General features: G+C 37.7%; 2 protein-coding genes across 10 annotated transcripts in view; both read left to right on the top strand.

Moving 5' to 3' along the window:
• ARHGAP29 (Rho GTPase activating protein 29) overlaps positions 1-19,119 on the top strand; it is a 47,958-nt gene extending 28,839 nt beyond the window's left edge. For 4 of the 9 annotated variants that reach the window (XM_074546105.1, XM_074546111.1, XM_014263836.3 and 1 more), the window contains 20 exons: positions 144-240; positions 597-669; positions 4,450-4,510; positions 5,014-5,151; positions 5,437-5,501; positions 5,950-6,060; positions 6,159-6,239; positions 6,529-6,717; positions 6,954-7,091; positions 8,360-8,550; positions 10,353-10,519; positions 11,030-11,158; positions 11,328-11,426; positions 12,933-13,096; positions 13,329-13,517; positions 13,660-13,797; positions 14,731-14,963; positions 15,721-16,027; positions 16,195-16,303; positions 17,274-19,119. In XM_074546105.1, the coding sequence (XP_074402206.1) occupies positions 144-240; positions 597-669; positions 4,450-4,510; positions 5,014-5,151; positions 5,437-5,501; positions 5,950-6,060; positions 6,159-6,239; positions 6,529-6,717; positions 6,954-7,091; positions 8,360-8,550; positions 10,353-10,519; positions 11,030-11,158; positions 11,328-11,426; positions 12,933-13,096; positions 13,329-13,517; positions 13,660-13,797; positions 14,731-14,963; positions 15,721-16,027; positions 16,195-16,303; positions 17,274-18,169 (3,575 nt within the window). In that variant the 3' untranslated portion in view covers positions 18,170-19,119. The remainder of the gene's footprint in view (positions 1-143; positions 241-596; positions 670-4,449; positions 4,511-5,013; positions 5,152-5,436; positions 5,502-5,949; positions 6,061-6,158; positions 6,240-6,528; positions 6,718-6,953; positions 7,092-8,359; positions 8,551-10,352; positions 10,520-11,029; positions 11,159-11,327; positions 11,427-12,932; positions 13,097-13,328; positions 13,518-13,659; positions 13,798-14,730; positions 14,964-15,720; positions 16,028-16,194; positions 16,304-17,273) is intronic. The other 5 variants (XM_074546108.1, XM_074546107.1, XM_074546110.1 and 2 more) reach the window with 5 other exon arrangements.
• A 203-nt stretch (positions 19,120-19,322) lies between these two features.
• Positions 19,323-22,920, top strand: part of ABCA4 (ATP binding cassette subfamily A member 4) — a 66,694-nt gene continuing 63,096 nt past the window's right edge. Inside the window, exon 1 of the mRNA XM_026790512.2 lies at positions 19,323-21,409. The gene's annotated coding sequence lies outside the window, so the exon portion shown is untranslated. The remainder of the gene's footprint in view (positions 21,410-22,920) is intronic.

Below are 22,920 nucleotides of genomic sequence, written 5' to 3'. Positions count from 1 at the left end.
ATTCAGAAAAGCATAATGTTGCATGTTCTGTAGGAGACTTTGTGTATAAAATTTGTCTCTAGGCCCGACAAACTTGCTTAATTGACCCCACCTCTTACCCTTTGTTGTTTTTGTTTTGTTTTTGTTTTGTTTTTTTTTTTAAGCGGTGAACTTCAAAGAAGTTAATGAAGAAAATAAGAGAGAACTCTTCAGTGAAATATTTTCTTCCATTGACAGATTGGCACTCAATTTTGGAAACGTGTAAGTTGGAATCCAGAACAAGTTTTTAAAGAACTCAATGGAGCTGAATCAAATTAAGACAAAATAATAACAAAAGCTTTAGTTTTCTTTTGGACAACTATTTTCTGATAAAGTAATTTTAATTAGATACATCTAGAACATTTTACTGTTTTGGGTTTTTGTCAGTTTGGTTTTTTCCTTAATAAGGAAATCTAGGATGGTATAGAAATTGCAGAGAATATAACATGTCTACTAAAAATGATTTGCAGAGCTTTTCAAGGACTTAGTAACATTATCTGAATTTCTGAATTCAGTGTTACAGAATTGCTTGGTGAGGTAAAGTAATGAAGTAACACAATTCTTTGGTTTTTTGGCAGTGTTTCAGACTTCCTTATGGGAGATGTAGACAATGGCTCGTCATTGGGGCTTCCTGTATCTCGGAGAAGTCGGGTAGGCTGAACACGTTCTCTCTGCGTGTAAATTGATATCTGTTAAAGGAGACCAGTTCCTCTGAAACTCTGCATCATTGGGCTGGGACACTACCAGTCATCTGTGGTTTAAAACAAGGTTTCAACCCAGGAAAAATGTGTATTCAACATTTCAAATGCTTGAATGTATTCTCAATTCTAAATGATAGGGATGACTTGACAGGTCTACCTGCTGTCATTGTTTTTGAGATTTTTAAATTGGTTAAGTGAAAATAAATGGGGAAAAGTAAGATACCTGAATGATTGCTCTCTGAAGTAGTTAGATAATTTCCTGTTAAACCTGGAAACCAAAGGGTTAAGGACTTCATTTTGGCTTTTATTTATGACAAAATTACCTTTTCTTCTTTCAGAGCCCACTTTGTGCTGTAACTGTTTCAGCAACAATTCACTAAAATAACTGTCAGCTTATAGGTAGTCAAAGAAAAAACACCAACATTTTAAACTTTCCTTTAAACACTCTGAAGGTATGATTGAAAAATGCTCAGTACCAAATTCAAATTGTTTTGAATTTTTGTGCATTGAGAAGCAGACTTTCAGGTAAAGGAAATAAATGTAAAAGTTACATGCAAGGAAAATACAATTGATAATTAGTATGTATTACAAGCTAAGTTGCAGCAAGGTTAAAAATGTTAGATTATGCATTTTTTAAAAGGCTTTGTTGAAGCATGCTTAAGACTTAGCATTTCTTCACACAGGCTTGTGTGCAGCAAGCCATGCAGCTGCAGCTGAACAGTCTTTTCAGACTTTCACTATTTTTGGTAATCCATCTTTCTCTCATGTGTGTTATTCTGTAGCTGCTACAAAACTTATGTTCATAAACAATATGGAGGCTACTCAGAAAACTCGGAAAAAAATTGAAGTTTGCTCCAGCAAACTTCAATTAAGGTCATGGATAAAAAATATGAAATGAAATAGCATAGAACCGAGCATCACATGTAAATTAAATGAGATTATTTGAAGAAGTACTGGTTTATCTAATTCATTCACCAGCAGAAGGAAATTGTTGAATTTGCCAACATCTTAATCTTGAAATGGTTTTGCATTGCAAAAATACGTGCTTGTGGAAAGAGATGGTCTTATATATTGTATTGTGAAGTGAATGATTGATTTTCCAAAAGATTGCTGTTCTGAACATGGGGGTGAGGAGAAGGCCAAGGGGAAATTTGAATATAGTGAAATGAAGAAGGAATTCCTTCTAGATGTTTCAGAAATCAGCTTATATTTAAAACTTTGCTTTTGTAGTATCTCATGCTTTTCCTAATGTGAAGGTGAGCAATTATAAATTTTGGAGCAGGTAGGGTAACATACTTCAGTTTCTTAGAAATCTGTCTGAAATGCGTTTTCATTTAGGCAAATAAAGACACATTTAACAGGTGAATCATTTCACTTTGATTTACAATTCAGAGAGGAATTTGGAGGCCAGCTAGGAGTTGAGTGTTAACAGGAGTTAAATGCAAAATATTTAATTTTCTCTACGTTTGCATGTTCAGTGATATAGCAGCTAGTTGTATTTTAAACAGGGCATAACATTTTGGTAGACTTTAACATGTAAATACTCTGAGGGTTGATTAAGGAGAAATATTTTAATTGCCTCTTTAGTTAGGGACCTCCCTAATTAAGCTGATGAGGATGGCTCCAAGGAGGGGGGTGGGCAGAGCTGATCTTGCTTCTCTTGACTGCAGGGGAGTCTACATTCTTTACTTTAGGCATTCCACTTGGAAGCTTAAGTTTAATGATATGTATACCCCCTCTTAGCAAATGTAATTGCTCTCATTTCAGCTCTTGTAGTTCAACCAGATGTACAAGGTGGAAACAAAGATTTTTAATTAAAAACAAAAGCATTTTAAAATATACTAGAAGAGACCAGACAGACATGTCTGACCTTTCATTATTCAACAAGCTATTTGAATGTTATTTGATGCTGTGCAGATCTGAGAGCATAATAAAGAAGGATAAAATTTTCAGTGTGTGAAGAGATTTGCCTGTGTTAGGGGGAGAGTTGGGTAGTGAGGGGAAAAAGAGGCAGAAGAGACAGGTTCAAGTTGCAAATGAAAGGGTTTTCATTTTGCTAGGACTGCTGGGATGAGTCATTGGGTTGCTTGAGGGGGGCAAGCTGCATGGATCACGTTGTGATAAGTTGTTGATAAAAGATTTGACATAGATAAAAGCATTTGTTCATGCTTGCTTTTAAAATTTGGTATTACATATTTACAGTGGGTGAATGTGAAAGAATGAGTGACCTTTGATTATCTGCATTAACCAGTGTGCCTGATTTATTGGAAAGGAGTGAACAATTTTCAGGACTGTAATGATTTAGGTCTTATAGAAATGGGGAAAAAATTTTAGGACCAGAACTTAAAAGTGCACCAAGTTAATATAAAGTATGGAGCTTTTCTAATTAATATTTTTCCCCCCCCCTAACAACTTTTAAATAATCTTGAAGACAGTAATACTTTACAGAAAATCTGAACTAAATCTAGGAATGTTCAAGCTTTCTCTGCAACCAAATATTGATCCATTGCTAAATTCAGACTTTAGGATTTTTTTACCAATTTAGTTGGGGACAGCTTTGGATAGATTTCCCACCTGTTCTGGAAAACATTCCATTTTGTTGAAGCTCTCTTGTATTAGACAGCCACTGTAATAGTAACAAAGGGGGTCTTCAGGCTGTAATTTGATTCTGTTTGATGTCACTGATGATTAATACCTTGCATGTTTTGGTCTTTGGAAAAGCTGCTTCTGCTGTGAAGTAAACAATGATTCTTGAGAGATTTTTGTGTGATTTATGATCAGTTTTCATTTGTGTTAAAAAACACCAAAACTACTTTTATCATTGATAACTGTGCTCCATTTTAGTGAATGTCTGAAAATAAACCAGTGCCAAAGTCTAAATGGAAATAAGCTGTTCCTGCAAAGCTTGAGGACACTTTGCAGCTATTTCTTAGCCTTTGTTTTCTGTCCGCTTTGTGCTTCAGAGTATTCAAAAGTAGTTTATCCATTTAAAATTATGTAGAGTTTGATGTCTGTGTTTGTTTTGGTTTGACTTTTAAGGGGGTAGTGGTTACAAAGTAAACTTCTTATTTATTTAAATTTGTTGAGTAGTCAGGTCTACAGCACAGTCTTACAAATAATTCAACTTGCACAATTCAAGGGGTAGCAGAATGCAGTGAGGACAAAGGTAGGGATGATGTGATGTGCTAAATTCCTTTTATTATTGGATTACTTTCTGTCAGGTTGTACTGATTCTCAGGGTTTCATTAGCAAGTGTTACCAGTCAGCTGTTGTGCCTACAGTGCACCACCTGCAAGTAATTTACAAAAAACTTTATTCCCTTCAGGAAGAAATATAGGATTATAATGGCTTGTAAAATGGTGTCTGTTTTATGCATCTGGCATTAAGTCTGTGTGAAAAGGTTTTTAAAAGATGGGTAGGGATTTAAGAAAAGCTGAAGCTCACTTAATTGTTTAACAAATCTGGTTGATATTTAACTCTTTCATCACAGACTTTCAAGGTTGTTGATGTAAAGGTATATAATGATTCCTTGCTATTTATTCTTTTTCATTTGCCAGCAATGGGGGTTTAAAAAATGTTGTGCCTTAGATGAGAGGGAGTGATGCAGTTTGCTTTATCTGCTCTATCTATGAAAAAATAAAGGGGCAGCTAAAGCCATTTATTTTGTTAGCTTTCAGTTCCAGTGAGAGATTTGCTTTGCTAACTTAATGTTTTATTTCTTGCATACCAGTCTTTTGAGAATCTTTCTGTGGAGTCTGGGGGTTCACTGCATGAAAGGGATGATGTTCAAGGTAGGTCATTCATTTAACATTGATAAACACTGTTTTGTAATCTGTGGATTTTTTCTTGTAAAATTGTTCTAAGTAAGTTGCCTGGTCACTATTTTATACCTATGCTGCCTTTACAACTTCACTGGGGAAAAAAAAGTTATTGCCAAGGTTTCATTTGTTTGTAAATAACCAGCCCAGGCAGCATTTTTTTTTTTTTTTTTTTTGGCGGAGTGGGGGGAGAACTAAGGCCTGAAGCACCTTCTGTGTGTTGTCATAGGATTGGTGTTTGTTGGGTCACTTTCTTGAAGAAAGTTATGCTGACCATATGACTGCTCCAGATAACATATTATGACCCTTTAATTTGTTCTAAAACCTCTGTCAGTCCTGTTTAGAGTCAACTAGCATTAAAGACCAACTCAAGATCAGAGCTGCTTAAGCATTCACAGTTGGCTAATACTGGCTTTGCTCTCAGTGTGTGGTCATGTCTAAAAATCACTTCTTTGTGTTGGATGCTTTATTTGCAGGACACCTTCGAGCAGAAGAGGTTGATAGCATGCTCCTAAGAAATGACAGTGGAATTGAGTCGGCTCTGTCCTATGCTAAAGCATGGTCCAAATACACCAAGGATGTAGTGGCATGGGTAGAAAAAAAGCTTAGCTTGGGTGAGTGGCTCTTTCTGGCATTTAATCAGCTTTGTCATGATGAAATTAAATCTGTTGTCAGGCCTCTGTGCTGCAGACTGTCAATAATGTGATTTCTAAATTAGTAGCTGTTCCGCTGAAGTGGACAGAGCTATCATGCATTTCCTACAATTAAAGGCCTGTAACAAAGTGAAGGTGGTCCCCTCTGTGCTCTGTTTGTTAAAGGAAGACTGTAAAAAGCATTTAGCATGTGTTACAACTGTTGTGTTATAATGTAAACAGTAAATGTGAAATTTTTTTTAACAGAGGTGGAGTGTGCTAAAAGTTTAGCAAAAATGGCTGAAACTGCTAAAGCTGTTGTTGGACACCAGGTGAGTGTATTCCTTTGGGGCTTTATCTTAGTCTTAAATCTTTATTGGATGGCTTGCCCAGGAGTAAAACTCTGATGTTGAGGGATGAATTTTTAGGCTGATACAGAATTGATTTATATGATAGAGCAGTGGTTAAAAAGATCTTCATTTAACAAATGGAAGGATGTGATGGAAATTGGTATATATAATATTATTTTTGTTGCATATGCAGATCCACAATGTTCTTTTTTCTGACTAATATTTTGTATGCTTTGTGATTCGGGCTTGTAGACTTTTCTCCTAGTAAAATGAATCACAGATGAGTTAGTAATTTTCTACATTCATATCTGACATTCATACTATTTTAGTAAATAATTTACTAAATTTAATTGAAAATCTAGTTCAGTTATACAGACATTCATAATGTCATTAACCTGTCTTACCTAGAACATGTGCTGTGTAATTTTAGGATTATATGCCATTCCAGTCAATATTCATTAATGCTTTTCAAAATGATATTGAGAACAGTCAACTTTGGCAACAAACAGCTGCTGCTCTCCAGTCTAACAAATTTGTGCAGGTATGTTTAAAAAAAGAGACAAAAGTCTATATAATTACATAGAATATTCAAAAAAGCCTATACGCCTTTAATGTACTCCGTTAATATTTCCTATTTAGCCTCTTCTTGGAAGGAAAAATGAGTTGGATAGACAAAGGAAAGATATCAAGGACCTTTGGCAGCGAGAACAGAAAAAAATGGTTGGTAATTCTTTATCTTAACTGCTCAGTCTAGAATTCTTCAAAAGGATGAAACTTTCAAACTAGCCTGTTCTGCACTTCCATTCACACATAGTCTCTAGAGCTTGGTGAAAGTAGATGTAACTGTCAATTTCATGGCAGTCTGGCATTTGTAAGATGTTATCTTTCAATGTCAATGTACTTGATAGTGCAGCATACAGACCTGTGCATAAGCCTCTTTAAACGTCACATTAAAATACTGAAAAATTAATGTTGTTTATTCTTCTTTATCTCTGGCTGCATTCTGCAGCAAGATCTGGAAGCTGCTCTCAGAAAAGCCAAGTTGCTGTATACCCAGCGTCAGGATGAGTATGAAAAGGCAAAATCCTGCACTGCTCGTGCTGAGGAGGAACAGCTTAGCTCAAGTGGGAGCTTTGTGAAGGATTTCAGCAAGCAACTTGAGAAAAAACGAAGGCTAGAAGAGGAAGCTCTTCAAAAGGTAAAGAGGTTTGTTCCTTGCTTTTAAAGTTAAGTCTATACTGGTTTTATTCATGTTTTCCCAAGGAGAGTATTTGAGTGAGTTGAGTTCACATTTTTAATTTTAATCATGCTATGTTCCTTTGGGTTTTTCTCTTAAAAGGGAATCTCAAATACAAGCATATTGAGTGGAGTTTTTCTTGCTTCTAGTATCAAGGCCTGTAATCCATCAATTCTTTATACTTGTGTTTTCTTTAGGCCGAAGAAGCCAATGAGCACTATAAAGCAAGCATGGCAGAAGTTGAAGAAAAAAGAAATTATTTGGAAAGCTTTAAAAGTGATGTTTTAACACAGCTTCGGGAGCTTATTTACCAGTGTGATCTTACTCTTAAAGCTGTAAGCATGGTCTTTAAAATACATTTTGCACAGATATTTATATATTGTGAGAACTAAGGGAAGGCCCCATAAGCCCCATTTTAAATGAGAAGTTTTCAAAGGACAGATGTCATGCCAACAGTGAAAGAAGGAAAACTTTTAATCTGTGTTCCCTTTCTAGTAGGAGTTTAAAAACAAACATGGGGGGGGTTTGAATGTTTCTGGGTGTTTCATAAGCTGTTGCCTTGCAAGCACCCTGACTGCACAATCCTTAAAAAATATCTCTTCAAAATTTTGGTGGCAGTAGTGTTCCTCTGTTGCTTAAGAGTACAACTTTCTTTGCTTTGATTAGTGCATTAGCAAAGATGTTTGGATCAAGCCCAGCATGGATATTAGCACACTTCAGCCTTGCTGGCAGTCTCAGTTACTGCAGGATCCTTTGTGACTAGTAGATTGTACTGATTTATTGGTGTAATAGGGAAGTGATGGTCAAAACTGCATATGACATGCACAGTTCTAAAAAAAAATTCAAAAATGTAAGAACTCATTATGGCAAGAGATGTTTGGGGGCTTTTGTTTGTTATTTTTTCTGTTTGTTTGTTTAGATGAGACAAGGAAAATTTAATGCTGGCATGGGGAGGGAAAATAAAGTATCAAACTTAACCCTGCTCCACAAGCAACCCTAAAACCAACCCATAAGAGCAGTAGAAAGTATAGACAGACTTATCAGTTCAAGTATATTTAAATTGCAGACTACTTTGTAACCCAGAAGCTGACGAAGCAGTTAGGCAGTGTCCCCCTTCTCTAGTCTCTGGCATGTGATAAAATCTTTTAGAAGTGTTAGGTAATTTAATGAAGAAAGTGTTCACTTAATCTGTCTGCTGGGACAAGACGATACGGAGCTCACCTGGGTTTGGAATTCCAGCTACTTCATTATTGTAGTGATGACTAATATTCACTCCAGAACATGAAAAAAGCCTTTCTGATAGCAAAAGCCCTTGTTGTTTATCTTGATCAACCCAAAGTGAGAAAAAATTGGAATTGCCTTTGCTAGTGGGAGGATTCAATAACCCAGAGAGGAGAGAAATACTCATGTCTCTATTGCATATGAAGCTTGTGCAAGTCTCCTGAAAGTTGACTGTAAAAGGGAACATGTTACTATTTTCTAGAAGTTTTCTAGTCTTATTGTTCAAATAATCTTCTGCTAGGGTATTAATTTGAGTTGAGCAAAGTGTAAGTGAAATATTTAGTAAATGATCTACAAATAATGAAAATCTTTCTCCCAACAGGCAACAGTTAACCTGTTCCAGCTGCAGCATGCTCAGGTTGTATCTCTGCCAGTTAACTGCCAGTCCCTGTGTGAGAGTGCCAAACTCTATGACCCTGGTCAGCAGTATTCAGAGTTTGTGAAAAGTTTGCCAAAGGATGGTGTTCCTGTTGAATCAGGTTGTTTTGAAACCCAGAATTCCCAGGTTGATGGGTAAGTGCCAAAGTGCAGGTGGCAGCTGCTTGGTTTAAAATGCAACGCTTAGGCATATGTGTTTAACAATAAAACAGTATTTTTGGAGCAACTAAAGGAGTATTTTAACATACTTTACTATTCTCTTAGTCTCATCTTTTAAATGGTAAGATTATATATAATTTTTGACATTAAAATCTGCCTCTGAATTCTGAGACAGAATGTTATTTCATGCAATAACACTTGCTAAAGCATTGACAATTGTTGTGCAAGACTTTTTACTATTTAAATATAGATACTGGTTAATATGAAAAGTGTAAGTTTTTGATTTGGTAGGGTTGTGTGGCAGTAGTACTTGAAAATCAGAAATTTAGAAAGTCTGAAGAGGTAGTTTTCCTCTTCCACAAGCGGTAGCTTCTTTCATACTGTTTACATTTGGCAACTTTTTGGCAGGAAATGTGTCTCGATTTCTATCTCATGCTATGTGCCTAAAAAAAGCTCAGAGTCCATTTGTAGGGACATGTTATAACTTAATTCTTTTTTCTCCAATGAAATAGAAATTATTATTAAACTATGAAAGCTCCAGCTAATGTGGAAGTAAAGACTTCAAGATAAAGACAGCTCCTTGTGTCAGCATGCCAAATGCTTTTCCACCTTTAATTTGTTGTAAAATGGTCATCTTGGCACTAGAGCAGCAGAATATCCATTTCAATCTGTGTGTTTCACAGTTCTACAGGAAAGCGTCGTCATCGTTTTTCAAAAGGAAACTAAAAACAAAAACTCAAATGCTTGAGTCAGACTTCTACCAACAAAAGGCAGGAAATTCAAAGTTAAAGCAGAGATTCTTAATTCTTGTCTGTAAATTTCCTGCCTTTTAAGACTGATTTAGGCTATACTCATAAACTTTGACTTTGGGGGATTTAACTATGTAGCTCCCTGAGAGACTGATGAGCGTGAAATTTCCAGCACTTTGTGTGCTCTCCCAGCTATTTACTGCTTGACATTTATAGGAGCATGTTTTTTCTCCTCCTCTGCCCACCTTTTATTTTCTTTGTCACAGCCTTGTGATTCATCATGTACTTGATCATTTTTATTGTTTGATTCTGCATTAATTTAAGGGACTGTTCCTTGAACAAATGCAAATTTGAACGTTTTTCAGTCTCTGTTTCCCTTAAGCTTGATAGGGTAGAAGTGATTAAGGAACAGCTTCCTGACTGCTAAACTTGGCCAGCAGGCTATTTTGTCCCCAGGGTGCTTCAGCATTTTATGTTAATTACTGTTAACATTATTCTGTTCTTACAGTGAGAGTGAATTTTCAAAACAGACTGACACTCTGGCAGCTTCAACATATTTTCTGTGCATTTAAAAAGTACAATATGTGAACACCTGCGTTTATAGGTGGATGGTCCTGATGGCTGGTCAGAGAATCTTTTGGAGGGGAAAGCATAATTGTGGAATACAATGGCTTCTGATTATTCTTGCCTTCAGATGAACAAATAGGCTGTTTTTTCAAAGTCTGCAAGATGTTGTTTATAATACATGAAGAAGTGGAAAAGATGATTCTCTCTGGGTGTAGAGAAAACACTGGGAAATCTCACATACTTAAATTGAAAATAAATGACCACTCTTCTTTTAATATTTTTATTTTTAAATTTTGGAATTAAATTTAATTATGAGAATGACATGTCAAAAATGTATGCTCATTAATAGTAATTAAATGATTAAATGTAGCATTTTTTGTGCCCAGGGATTAAAAAAAAAGCATTACTTTTCATTAATTTCTGTCTTATTCATTCTTCAAATTATTTTTTTTCCTTCTGAAGGGTTTTTAATAAGCAATCAACAAACAGCGTCCATACATCCCATGGTAACTTATCTCAGTGTTCAGGAGATTTTCCTGCTCAGGCATTAGATGATGTGGGAAGCCCAATTTATCATCGTTCACAAAAGGTTAGAGAGAAGAGGTCTTCCAGCAACACAGATATTCCAGGTAGTTCTTCTATGTTTGTTTTGGAGCTCAGTCTGTAAATAAATATTTTTTTTTAAAAAATGTAACACTGAAGGATTAAAAATGTATTCTAAAGTTCAAAGCCTATAAAACATAATGTATTTGAGCATTATAAGGACAAATTGAAAACTGCCTGATCCTAGATCCTTTGACAAGAAAGGTGAGATACAATTCAAACAGCAAGTATTGTCAAACTCAGTGGACTAAACTCTTCCAAGTGAAACTCTAGCAATTGAAAATCCATTGGTTTTTTAAGTTCCATGTTGATTGCAGGTCCTCTGCAAAAGCACAATTGTCTAGTTTCTGAAATTAATTTTCTTAGCCCCTGAAGCTTTTACAGGAATATATGCCCTGGGGTTTTTTCACTATCTTGCATGTTCATGTAACTTGTGCAGTTTTTCTTCTTTTGAATATATTCATAGTTAGTTTTCAGTTTAAAAAATGTAAGTTTTGTCTTTGACATTTGGAATTTGTGAACTTCCTTTTCAAAAGCAGTGCGAGGCCCACCACCGTTCAGATCGTGGTCAGTTGGCAACCAGAGTGGGGGAATGTGCAGTGACTCCGAAAGTGCAGGGGGGAGCAGTGAGTCCCGGTCCATGGATTCCCCGTCTGCCAGCCCAGGTACAGCTGCCCTCACTGCTCTGTTAACCTGAGCTCTTTTCCCTGCACTGTTTCACGTTAGTGAAGACATTGTTAAATAAACAAGTATGGAGCAGAGCATGTAATGAAAACTGAACACTTGGGTGGGACTGATAGTTACAACTTCCTGAAAACTTTTCTCATCTGTTAGGGGATTTTAAAAGACGACTTCCCCGAACACCTTCCACTGGGACTATGTCATCTGCAGATGATCTTGATGAAAGAGAGCCACCATCTCCTTCAGACTGTGGTAATGTTGTTTCTGAAATCCTCAGAAGATGCTTTTTGTTACATTGTGTGGCTTTTCTTTCTAATGTTCTTAAGAAAAGTACTTTAACAAGGTGTGATTGCTAACAGCATTGTTTTTCAATACAATATGCATCCACTTCAGGTTGAGAGATGAAGAATAATATTCAAGTAATTCAAATGAAGTGGTGCAGAATTGCCTTTATATGTTTAGGTTACTGTATGGACAACCATAGGACATTTCTAGTGTTGTCACCCTTTTGAGGTAAAGCAAATGATCCACTAACCATTCCCTCCAGACATTTGCATTTAAATTCAGGTCCATACTGATTTATGTAAGATCACTTCTGAGCTTTGACATGAAATGCACAAATACATAGAGGTGATAAGTTGCAAATTGGGAAAAAAGTGGTACCAAATGTTTAGGGTAGTAACTGAGATTTTCACCCTTTCAGCTAAGATAAATGAGTTCAATAATGTCTGTCCCAGATTTGACCAGGCCATTTCTAATTTTCAAATTAATTTTGACTGTATAACAACAATGTTGCCTCAGGCATTGAAACCTGAATAACTGGATTATCAGAAATAGTTCTATTGTGTGTCTACAGTACTTACAAACTAATTTTGAAATATTTGTGGCATTTGCTCAGTAAAGCCCATAGGAAACTGTTTACTTAGGCCTTATTTCCTAAATGTATACTTTGCCTTCCAGGAAAAAACTTGTGGTAAACAGCTTTAATTCAGATCTAGACTTAAGTGTGGCAATGTGTGACTGAATGCAAGCTTTCACATAGAGTTGTATTGTTTAATCAATGCTTGAGCTTTTAAAAAGCTTTCTGGGCAATTAACTGAATGTGATAAATTTTAAGTTATCTGTAAAATGAAGGGGTTTGGTTCACAGAGTTATTGATAGCATTTTAAGTAAATTGCTTGAAAAAAGTTTGGACACAAAGAGGACCAGTTGCTATTCTGTTTTGTTTTAGAATCCTTTAGAAAATATATTTGATGTTGTTACAGGAAACTCAGAATCAGTAATGTTTTTAAAATTTATGAGGCTACAGCCATGAGTGTGTGTTAATTCTTCCTTGCTGCAAAATATTCCTTTTTTAAGCATTTCAGAAACACTAAAGGGCAAAACAAGCTGTCTTTCATCCTCTAGTACAGGATTTTGAAATGTATAAAATAAAACTTCCATGAATTGTTGCCTGAAATGCAGGGCAGTTGGAAGTAAATGTCCTAATATTTTCACATTGCCACAATACAGGAGAAAATTAAATACTTAATAAGGCAAAAAAGATTGTTTGATTCTGCTCTTACACAGGATTGTTTGATGGTTAATGTCTCTGTTATGTGAACTGCAACATAGTGTTGCCTCCCTCTGATTAAAATGTTTTTGATTACTTTGATAGTTGCCATTACTTACAGACTTCTGTTCTGTTCTAAAAAATCAGAGTAACTACCACCCCAGTAGTAGATACTAAAATGACTATAACAGGGAAATTCTCTTCAGGTTTAAATGATCTCACATCTGAAGCTGCAAATTCTCCAGGACCTTTTAGAAATGCTAATATGTCCAAAGCAGCACAAACACACAAACTACGGAAGCTGAGAGCTCCATCTAAATGCAGAGAATGTGACGGCCTGGTAGTATTTCATGGAGCTGAATGTGAGGAGGTAAGTTGAAAATCAGTTTTAATTGCTGCTTGGGATTTATGTAAAGTTGGGAGTTCTGTTTGTGTATAAAAACTGGAGTTTGTGTCTTGTATAACCACCATGAACTTAAAGCAGAGGCACACCATACTAACAAATTTGTTTTGCTCACATATGGGGTGAGAAACAGCTGAAATATTTCTATGGTGTCAGATTATATCAAGCCATGTGCTTTTTTTTGTTTCTTCTCCTGTAGTGTTCACTTGCATGCCATAAAAAATGTTTAGAGACTTTAGCTATTCAATGTGGGCACAAAAAACTTCATGGAAGGCTTCACTTATTTGGAGTGGAATTTGCCCAAGCTGCTAAAAGTTTTCCTGATGGCATTCCTTTCATCATCAAAAAGTGTACGTCAGAAATTGAAAGCAGAGCACTGAATGTCAAGGTATGCTCGAGTTTGTTCATGCTTAAGTTTGACACAATCTTTAAAAAAAAATTCTCTTAAGATTTTAATGCTGTCAGTATCATCTGTGTTTTACAAGTTCCATTCAAATTGAAATAGAGTTGTGTTTGTCTTTTAATTTTAGGGCATCTATCGTGTGAATGGAGCCAAGTCAAGAGTTGAAAAGCTTTGTCAAGCTTTTGAAAATGGGAAGGATTTGGTTGAGCTCTCAGAACTCTATGCACATGACATCAGCAATGTTCTCAAGCTGTATCTCCGCCAGGTATGGAATTGAGAGGTCAGATGGAAAACCAAAGTGCTGTAGTAAATTTCTTCAGTACAGTACAAAACAACCACTCCTTTTCAGCACTCCTACAGCAGCAATTAAACAAGTGCCTTGTATAACTGCAATGGCTTCTTTATTTACATGGAGTCTGTGACAAGGGCTGGGAAAAGTGCTGGGATTACAATATGTATTCTACAGGGAAATTGTGCATAACAAGCTTGTTTATCTACTCATAGTAGAGTTTATTTCTAAAACCTTTCTGATTAGTGAAAGTGAATTTGCTTGCCTTACGTGGAGTTTAAAAGATTCCCATGTTCTTGCCTCTTCATGCAGACAGATGCTGATACATTGCTGTTAATAGCTGCTAACAAAAACATCATGAAACACTCGTAGTGGTCATGGTGTGTTCATTATGGAGGGATTATCCATCTTTTTCTTCTAAAATAGAGCTTTAAAGATTCATGAGTGAATTTTCTAAAACAATTTCAATATGTATGTGAAAAAATGAAGCTGTGATGTAGCCCAGTGAAATTATTGAGTCACTCTGAAAACATGTTGAACTCTGAAAGGAATAATCTTTAGCTGGATGGTCCTGTCCTCCTCCTCGTGCTGGCTGTCAGAGATGAGCACTCCAATCCTATGATCATCACCATTAAATGATTTTGAAATCAACTTTTTTTCTTGAAATCTTATTGAAATAAATTGTGATAAATGCTCATTCCTGGAGCTACAGTAGGAAAGGGTTAGCAAATGATGTCTGGAAAAAGGTGTGGATTGGAAAAGGGAAAATTGGGGATTGAGCTAATGAACAAGCATTAAACAATGTCATCATCTAAGAAAACATGCTAGACCAGAAGAAGTTGAAGAAAAACAAGCAAATAGTTAAAATTCCGATTTAAGTATGTTTCTGAAATGTTCCTATTTCTTCAGCTTCCAGAGCCCTTGATTTTGTTTCGGCTTTACAATGAGTTCATTGGACTTGCAAAAGAAAGTCAGAATGCTAATGAGGAATTGGATGCTAAACAAGCTAGCCCCAAAGCAAAGACAAGACAGTCACTCTGTATTGAACTGAACAGGATCATCATTAAAATTAAAGATCTTCTGAAACAACTGCCTGTACCAAATTATAACACTCTTCAGTACCTTATTGGACACCTTCACAGGTAAGAAAATACTTTAAATGCAAACTGATGTTGAAAACTTAACTGCTACATGCTGCATGCTAGGAATCTCTTGTACCTTTTTGATGACTGTTGAGGAAGAAGTCACATATGCCTTTGAAGACACTGTTCTGTTGCTGGAGTTTTTTCCATGTAATGAATTCCCAAGTGAGAGAAGAATATGAAAGGAAATAAAGCAGGGAAAGCATTGGCCTCCATTATTTTTGATTCTGTGCTAGCATTGGGGTCAGTAGTAATTAGTGTCACATTCAGGGATCTAAATATGATTTAAATTGCAATGTAACAAAGGACAGTGATTTGATGGCTGTTAACAGAAAATTGAAACTTGTATCATGTCTCTTAATAACCATTCTTCAGTCACATTTCACTTCCTTGTCCTGCAAATGGTGGTTTGTATGATGATGTACTAAACCAGTGATTGCCTATAAAAATGGGTAATACTGGATTATAGCTGCGTTATTAGTTAGAATGAGAGACATTCTTTTCTCCAACCCCAGAAATGCCAAATAGCCACAAATAACTTTAACAAATAGGACATAAAAACACCCTATGTGGGAAGTTCAAGCCACTGTTAAATGTGGTCTGCACTGAAGATTCTGCCTGCTTACCAAACCCACTCTGTTTTTTATTGTCTCTTACTCTCTTTAGACATAAGATTTTAATATCAAAAGAATTTCTGAAGTAATAAAACCCTCTAACTTGGGGATTTCTTTTGGGTTTTTTTCCCCTCTTTGTGCAGAGTTACAGAACAGTGCGATGAAAATAAAATGTCAGCCAGCAACCTTGGCATAATATTTGGCCCAACTCTGATCAGGCCGCGTCAAACCGATGCTACGGTTTCTTTGTCATCACTTGTGGACTACCCTTACCAGGCCCGGGTAGTGGAGCTGCTCATAACATACTATGAAAAGATATTTGATGTCTCCTTGAAACCACTTCTGAGCGCTTCTCATGCTGAAGAAACAGCTGGTACTGTCAGAGTTGCTTTATCAGCAGACGAGAGGGAGCCGCAGCAGCAGAGGAAATCGTTTGTTGCTGTAAAGGAAGTGAGTGACTCTTTTGCTGCCACAATGTTACCTGTGCCATATTAATGTCTGTGTTAAATTCTGGAGCATTCCAGAGAGTATTTCTAATAAGTCTTTTTGGGGTTGTTTTTTGATAAGGAGTGCCTTTTTTGTTGATTCTCATTTACTTCGGCTCTGACTTTTGTTAGCAGGGTATTCAAATAGTTCCATGTGAAAGAGCTTCAGAAACAGCTGCACTCTTTTTGGAATCGAAGAATAGCAAGAATACAAAAGAAGAAGCAGATATATCTGTATCTGGTTAGTATGCTGTTAAATCTGCATGTGGGTAAATAATGAGCCGTGGATGCTTTAGATTATAGTGCATGTAGCTCTGCAATGTAGACATAAGCAAGTGATAAAACCTGTTCATCACTGTTTGATACACTGTTTATTTTTGAAATAAGAACAGAAAATTAAATCTTTCTAAATGCTTCTAAGAAATCTGTGTTTATGCAATCAGAGCTCAAAATATTTGGTAAGAGCATAACAGTGGTTAGGTTTCTCACTTGTTTTAAAGAAAGCAAACAGAAAAAATCCTAATTATCCTGTGACTGATTTCTGAAATCTACTATTAGCTGTAAGCTAATACCCAGCAATTCATGTATTTTGACCACTATTCCCCCAAAATACGTATCATTGCCACTCACTGAAACTACACAAGAAGGCTTTGGAAAGAGTAATTGTCTGACAGAATCATCAGAGCATTTTGGATACCAGTATTTTTGCTTAAAAAATCCCAGGTTTGCTAACCTTATTCTAACTCTGAATTTTTTTCTCTGTTTATCTGCCTATGCTACTACAGGGGTTTGGTTTAATGTAGGTATGATTTAATGTACTTCATGTAGGAGTAACTATACATATTCCCTTTTAATTGTACTGATCTTCATCTAGTTCAGTCATATCCTGTACATATCTTACCACTTCAGTCATATCCTGTACATCAACAGTGCGACATCCTGAAACAAACTAAAACTGAAAATATTCAGGGATGGCAAAGCACCAGCCAGAAAGTGAAGTGCCTCTGTTTTCTCTTTGGTTACAGCTGGACAGTATGTGTTTTACTGCTAGCGAAATGCTTACATTTGGTTAGAGTAGGCCGTTGCTAGTATGTATACAAGCTATCCCTAAAAACTGTTATCCCATTGAAATACTCACTAGCAATGGGTCATTGAAGTCTTGCTGATCTCTCTTGGCAAAAAGATCCAGTCACATCTGTTTGTGTCTCTAGGTGATGTTGCGAGTCCAGCTTCAGAGAAAGACAATGATCCATTCGTTTCTCTAGGTGAAGACCCCTGTCAAGTGAACTTAGTGGCTGTGAAACCCAACCGTCAGATGGGCAAAGTTCCGTTGCGGGCTCCAAGGACAAAGGCAGCGTCTCGCCCTGTCAGCCTGCCTGTGGACCGAATACTGCCTCCGTGTGTTCTAAACGAAAGGAATTCACGAAATGCAGGAGCAGTGAGTTCAGAGAAGCTGGGCAGAAGCCCCACTATTGAAGAAGTCTCAGAGGTGAAGGCAGTCCCTGCTGTTGATACCTGCTGCAGACTGCCTTGTTATGACAGCCAGATGCTGCGAAAAACTTGGGACAAGCAGTACAAACAGTATGATATCACAGCAAGGACAGCAATGATTGTGACTAACATGCCCCAGGAGATCCGAGCACTCGAGAGTGGAACTGCAGGTGCTTTATCATCATCAAGCAGCCTTGGGAACAATCCAGCTAAAGCCATTCTTCCTAATAAGCCATATTCTGTTGTCGGGTCAGGAAGGACAGCCACAGAAGAGAATGGTCCTGATGTTAATCCTCTTGCTGCCTTTAGGCCACCAAGAACATTGCAACCACCCCCAGGGACATTTTATAAACCACCCTCTAGCAAATCAAAAGAAAATGGAGATGGTTCTTCTGCTAAAGCTTGTGCACCCACCGGTGCTAGCTCTGTGCTTCCCCAGGATAATACTGTGAAACTGGCTAGGAGCTCTGCACTTCTGTCAGGTGATGAACAAAACACAAATGAACAGAAATCTAGCTCAGAGGATAGTCACTCCACAGATCTGAAGCCTGCTTACCACAGACTGAGACCAAAAAGGATCCAAGAACTGGAACACAGGGAAGCTCATTTTGTATAGGGTGCAAATTCCTCTTGTACTATATGCAATTTCTTGATGTTGCCCAGTGGAGACTTCCCTTTGCCCCTTTATCCTTTGCCTTCCCTTGAGAATCCCACTTTTGTGCCATATTTGAGTTATTTTTATATATGCAGCATTTTAAAAATGGGGGGAGGCCTGGGGAACTGTGAATTAAAGTCAAACCTTTTGTAGTTCAGTAGCTTTCAATAAAGATGTAATACATTCCCAGTCTAGACACAGGGGTTCATTGAATAAGACATTGAGCTTCATTTCATTGTGTGGAATGGAGTGCTTATTCATAGAGAAACAGCTATTTTTCTTAATAGATGTTATAATAAAAATGAAAGGTTTAATGTTCACTGTCTAAGCATAAACCAAAGCTTGTGCTTTGCTCTGTAAAAGCATTTGTTCATTTTTCTAATCTGTGCAATTAAAGCTTTGCTTTTGAACAGGCTTACATACTGGTCAGCATGGCAATAATTATGTATCATATGTGTATATTTTAGGCAGACATGGTTATCTGTTGCCATTTTTCTATGTTGCCACTTTAATTTTTTCTTTTGTACAGCAAGGATGCATTTACTGAGCTTTACTATTCAGAAGCAGCAGTCAATTCACATCTGGTCTCTTGTATAGCTTAGTGAGTGGGGCAAATGTGCACAGCCTGTTTCACTTGGGTGCCATTCTGGACACATTCATTGCCCTGGTGTTGTCTTTCCCAGGTGAATGACAAGGCAGTGATTTGCTTGCTATAGATCAGTTTTACCACTTAACCTGGTGTAACTGAAATTAAAAGCTTTGTTTCCAAGTTTCCATGAAACAGATAAAAATAACCAAAAATCAGCGTTAGTAGGTGCATCTAATGGTTTTCACTTTGTATTAAATGGTTTTTATGTGTACACTGTGTTATATTTGCTTTAAAATATATTAACGTGTTAACATTTCAGTGACTCTATGGCTTCTATATCTGGATTTCTTCTAACTTATTAAAATACAGATGTTTGGCCTTTGCAATAGTGTAGTACTCTCCTGTATCTGTCTTCTGGGACTAGGGGGTGGCATGCTTTTCTTTATGGGATTACAATTAGCATGACCCTTTCCTGCATACTATAGAGTACAGTTGTTTTAGCATGGTACTTTCTACTGATGTAAGCACCAGGATGACTCTCAAAGGATGGCAAAGGTCAAAAATCACTTTTCTGTTTTTTCAACAGGAAATACACTGGACTTTAATACACCATTACCTTTGCCAATCTTTCCTAAACACCACAGATAAAATCCCACAGTCTGTTTGGTGGACGTAATCTGATTTTTGTTTCTAAAACTCACAATGCTGGACTTTGATTCCTTGTCACATTTCCACAGAAGCAGGACTTGCATTCTTGGCAAAGGCCATCGTATCACTGGATGGATCTGGCCATGCTTGAGGTCATTTCTTGGGGAGCTGCCTCTTATTACAAAAAACCTGAAAGCCCCAGATGCTGCTGTCTGCCCAGACTGGTGTTGGGAGTTGCAGAACAAAATACATGGAAAGGCTTCTTGACATAGATGGGAATTTGATCTACTTTGACAGTGGAGGAGTGGACTATATATACCTCACACAACTGGTTAATGAATCATTAAAGACAGTGAAGTGTAACTTCATAGCACAGTTGTGAAAGGATCAATGTTAATTAGGACCACAAAACAGCAAAATAATCTGTGAATTATCATTAAATTTATTGTCTGGCTATATTTGTTAAAGCATGTCTAACACTGGATATGGTAATGGCTTAAGAAAATAATTAAACATCTCAATTTAATAATTTCTTAATTTAATAATAATAAAGTTGTTCAGCTACTGTGATGGAGGTCTCTGGTACTCCCCAGAGCAGGCTCTTGAGATAAAGAATTACAACAGTGAATACTGACCTGTGAGAAACAAACATTTCTTATTCAAGTCATAATACCAGTTGTTACTGGCTCTTACCATACTCCTTTTTACATAATATCTTCCATCCTTTGCTAGTCCTGAAGGTTTCTGCTCTTTTTAAGGTGTTTCCCACAGCACCGCAGGTGCCAGCAGGGTGAGCAGGGCCCGGTGCCTGTGGGTGGGGATCTGCAGATGTTTTACAAACCCATGTTATTTCAGGGAAAACATCCATTGTAGAAGATGATTTACGTGTCCCAGCTTTATAATGCCTTCAAGTGTTTTTATGTAATACAAGCGAAGAGCAAGGGCACGACATTGGAAATGGAAGCCTCTGGAGCCTATGTAAGTGTTACGGCCCTGCTGCCCGGCGTGGCGGCAGCGCCTGCGGGCTGGGGCCGGGGGCTCTTTCCGAGCCTTCCCTCCAGCCCGGGGGCAGCGGGGCCGGCGGGGGAGGCTGGGACACGGCGGCTTCGAGGCCATTCTGTGACTTCTTGATTTGTCAATTTCCGTAAACATTTGCACGGTAGCGTCACGGCCGTGTTGTGTTGGGGCCCGTACGCTGAGGGCTCGCCCGCCCTGTGAGGGAGCGGGTCCGGCGGCCGCCTGAGGGGATGAGGAGTCGGTCGCGGCAGCGGAGCCTTATGCCTGGTGGAAAAGACTTGGTTTCCTTTGGAACTGGAAATGTTTCGATTGGCCCCTGTTGTTTCTTTTGGTTCAGATGGAGATTTTCCTCTGTCTTGCTTTGAAATGGCTTCATTCCAATGGAGGTGCAGCAATCCTACCCACCTGCCCCAGGTGCCAGGCTGTGGATCACGCAAAATGCCAGAACCCAGCAGCTTGAACTCTGGGGAGGAAACCTCTTGCAGTCAGATTTGTTTGGTAATTGCATTTTCTGAAGTCGTAATGAACTGCCTCATCCCTCTTAAAGCTTTGGCAGAGTACCGACTTCTGTCAGTCGCTGACCTAATTAGTCATGACAGCTGTTTGTTTAGTAGGGCCTCTGAGGCTACCAGAACTACCCTTCTGAAACCATCTTCTCAAACAAGGGGTTTGTTCAGATCTGAAGAAATACAGAAATATCAACGTCCTGGTACAGGCTTGATTGTGCTTGGGTAGGTCATATTGGATATTTGGGAGGATTTTTATTCATGAGTCCTTAAACTCGCAGATGGAGCTGTTCTGTATCAAGCAGGGGATTAAAACAATCTCCTTACAACTGAGCAGTGTTATTCTGCGACTGCTAACTGCACCTAAGATGTGTGTTTCTTTGCTGCCAAGCTGAACATTCCTTCAGAAACCTTTCTCTTTCAGCAGTTCTCAGAGATGAGGTAAGATTTTGTGGTAAGTTTTCAAGGTTTTTGTTGCTTCTGTGTAAGAAGTCTGTGTTTTGCTTGCAAATCCATGAAGTCTTTAGCTTCCGTGTAGCAGAGGCCTAACGGAGCTAATCTGAGAGCTGACACGAAAGGCTCTGCGAAGGCAGTGCACGTATGGTAACGTTGGTAACCTAGCTCAGAGCGTGTTTGTACTTTCTGTGTGACTTTGCTACATACACTGCAGCTCACCATACACAGCAGGTTCAGAGCACACAGAATTAGTTCTGTTTGGGTGAACCTAAACTGGAATGTGTGCTTCAGCACCCTACCTGATATGCTGCAGCTGCTAATGTACATTCAGTCTGTGTTTGACAGAAGAAGAGTCTGATTGTGATTGTCTTTGATTCATAGAAATACACCTTTCAAACAGAAGTTCCATGGGGCCTTTTCTTAGTCTCTCTGATGTTTTATCATTTATCCTGGTTTGACAGAACTTCCCATTCTTGTCTTTCAGGTTACTCCTTATTTTAGAGGGAGGCCTCTGAAATACATAGGAAACACCTAAAAAGCTTCAGCTTGGGTTTCCCCCAGTAGTTTGAGATAGTTGGGTGCAAAAATTAACTCAGAAAGCCTCAGCCTGTGTTTGTGTAGTTTTCTTTCCACACACATAGATAGATCTGTTTATAGGATACATTTATACTTACCCACTCCTACAGTCAGTCTAGTCAAAATTGTGTAGAATTAATTGTGTTAACTTTCTAGTGAGCCTGTGTAAAGGGACATCTTCTACATGTATAAAAATGTCTCACAGGTCAGGAAATGCTGGAAAGCATTGTTGAACATTAGAAGTGCTGGCCCATGAGCACACCCAATACAGCTAAGTGTGGATATTTGCAAAGCTATCTTTTCTGGTAATTTTAAAAATTTTCTTTATTTTACAGAAATATTTGTTTGTGGTACTGGAGAGGTTACTGGGGATATTTTTATAATCTGCTGAACAAATAGCATTTAATCAGACTTAATTTTTTAGTCAAAAGTCAGGAATAAGCCTGGAAATAAGAAAACAAGATTCTGATATTTAAAACAGCTGTTAAAACTATGGCATATGTGTGTGAGGTAAGAGGATATCACAACACATGCCATGTGACCCCATGTATTGCATATAGGTGCTCATGAAGCATGTCACTGGGATTATTGTATCTACTGTAGGCACAATGCAAGAACTGTCACCAAACATCTATTTCTACTTTCTATATGGTCTGATATGTAAGTGGAATGTCTCATGATTTGTTGTTGCTGGTAACGAACTACAGCTCTTTGGGAAATAGCTAAGTCCTAGTGATGACTGTGGGTAGAGCTACAGTGAAATTGTGCAGTGTGTTCCATAAGCTGAACTAACTCTGTTTTACCCTCCCATGTAAAAGTGATAGGCCCTACATAAGCTTTCTCTGTTTACTTCTGAAGATCCTTTTGTAAAGCTAAAAAGTAGAAATGGGTCATAGGAGCAGCAGATGTAGTTGACCAAA

Source organism: Zonotrichia albicollis, chromosome 8 (genome assembly GCF_047830755.1).
Source record: "Zonotrichia albicollis isolate bZonAlb1 chromosome 8, bZonAlb1.hap1, whole genome shotgun sequence".
NCBI classification, from domain to species: Eukaryota; Metazoa; Chordata; class Aves; order Passeriformes; family Passerellidae; genus Zonotrichia; species Zonotrichia albicollis.
The sequence above is the reverse complement of the archived record's forward strand: the minus strand, read 5'-3'. Positions and strand labels throughout refer to the sequence as shown.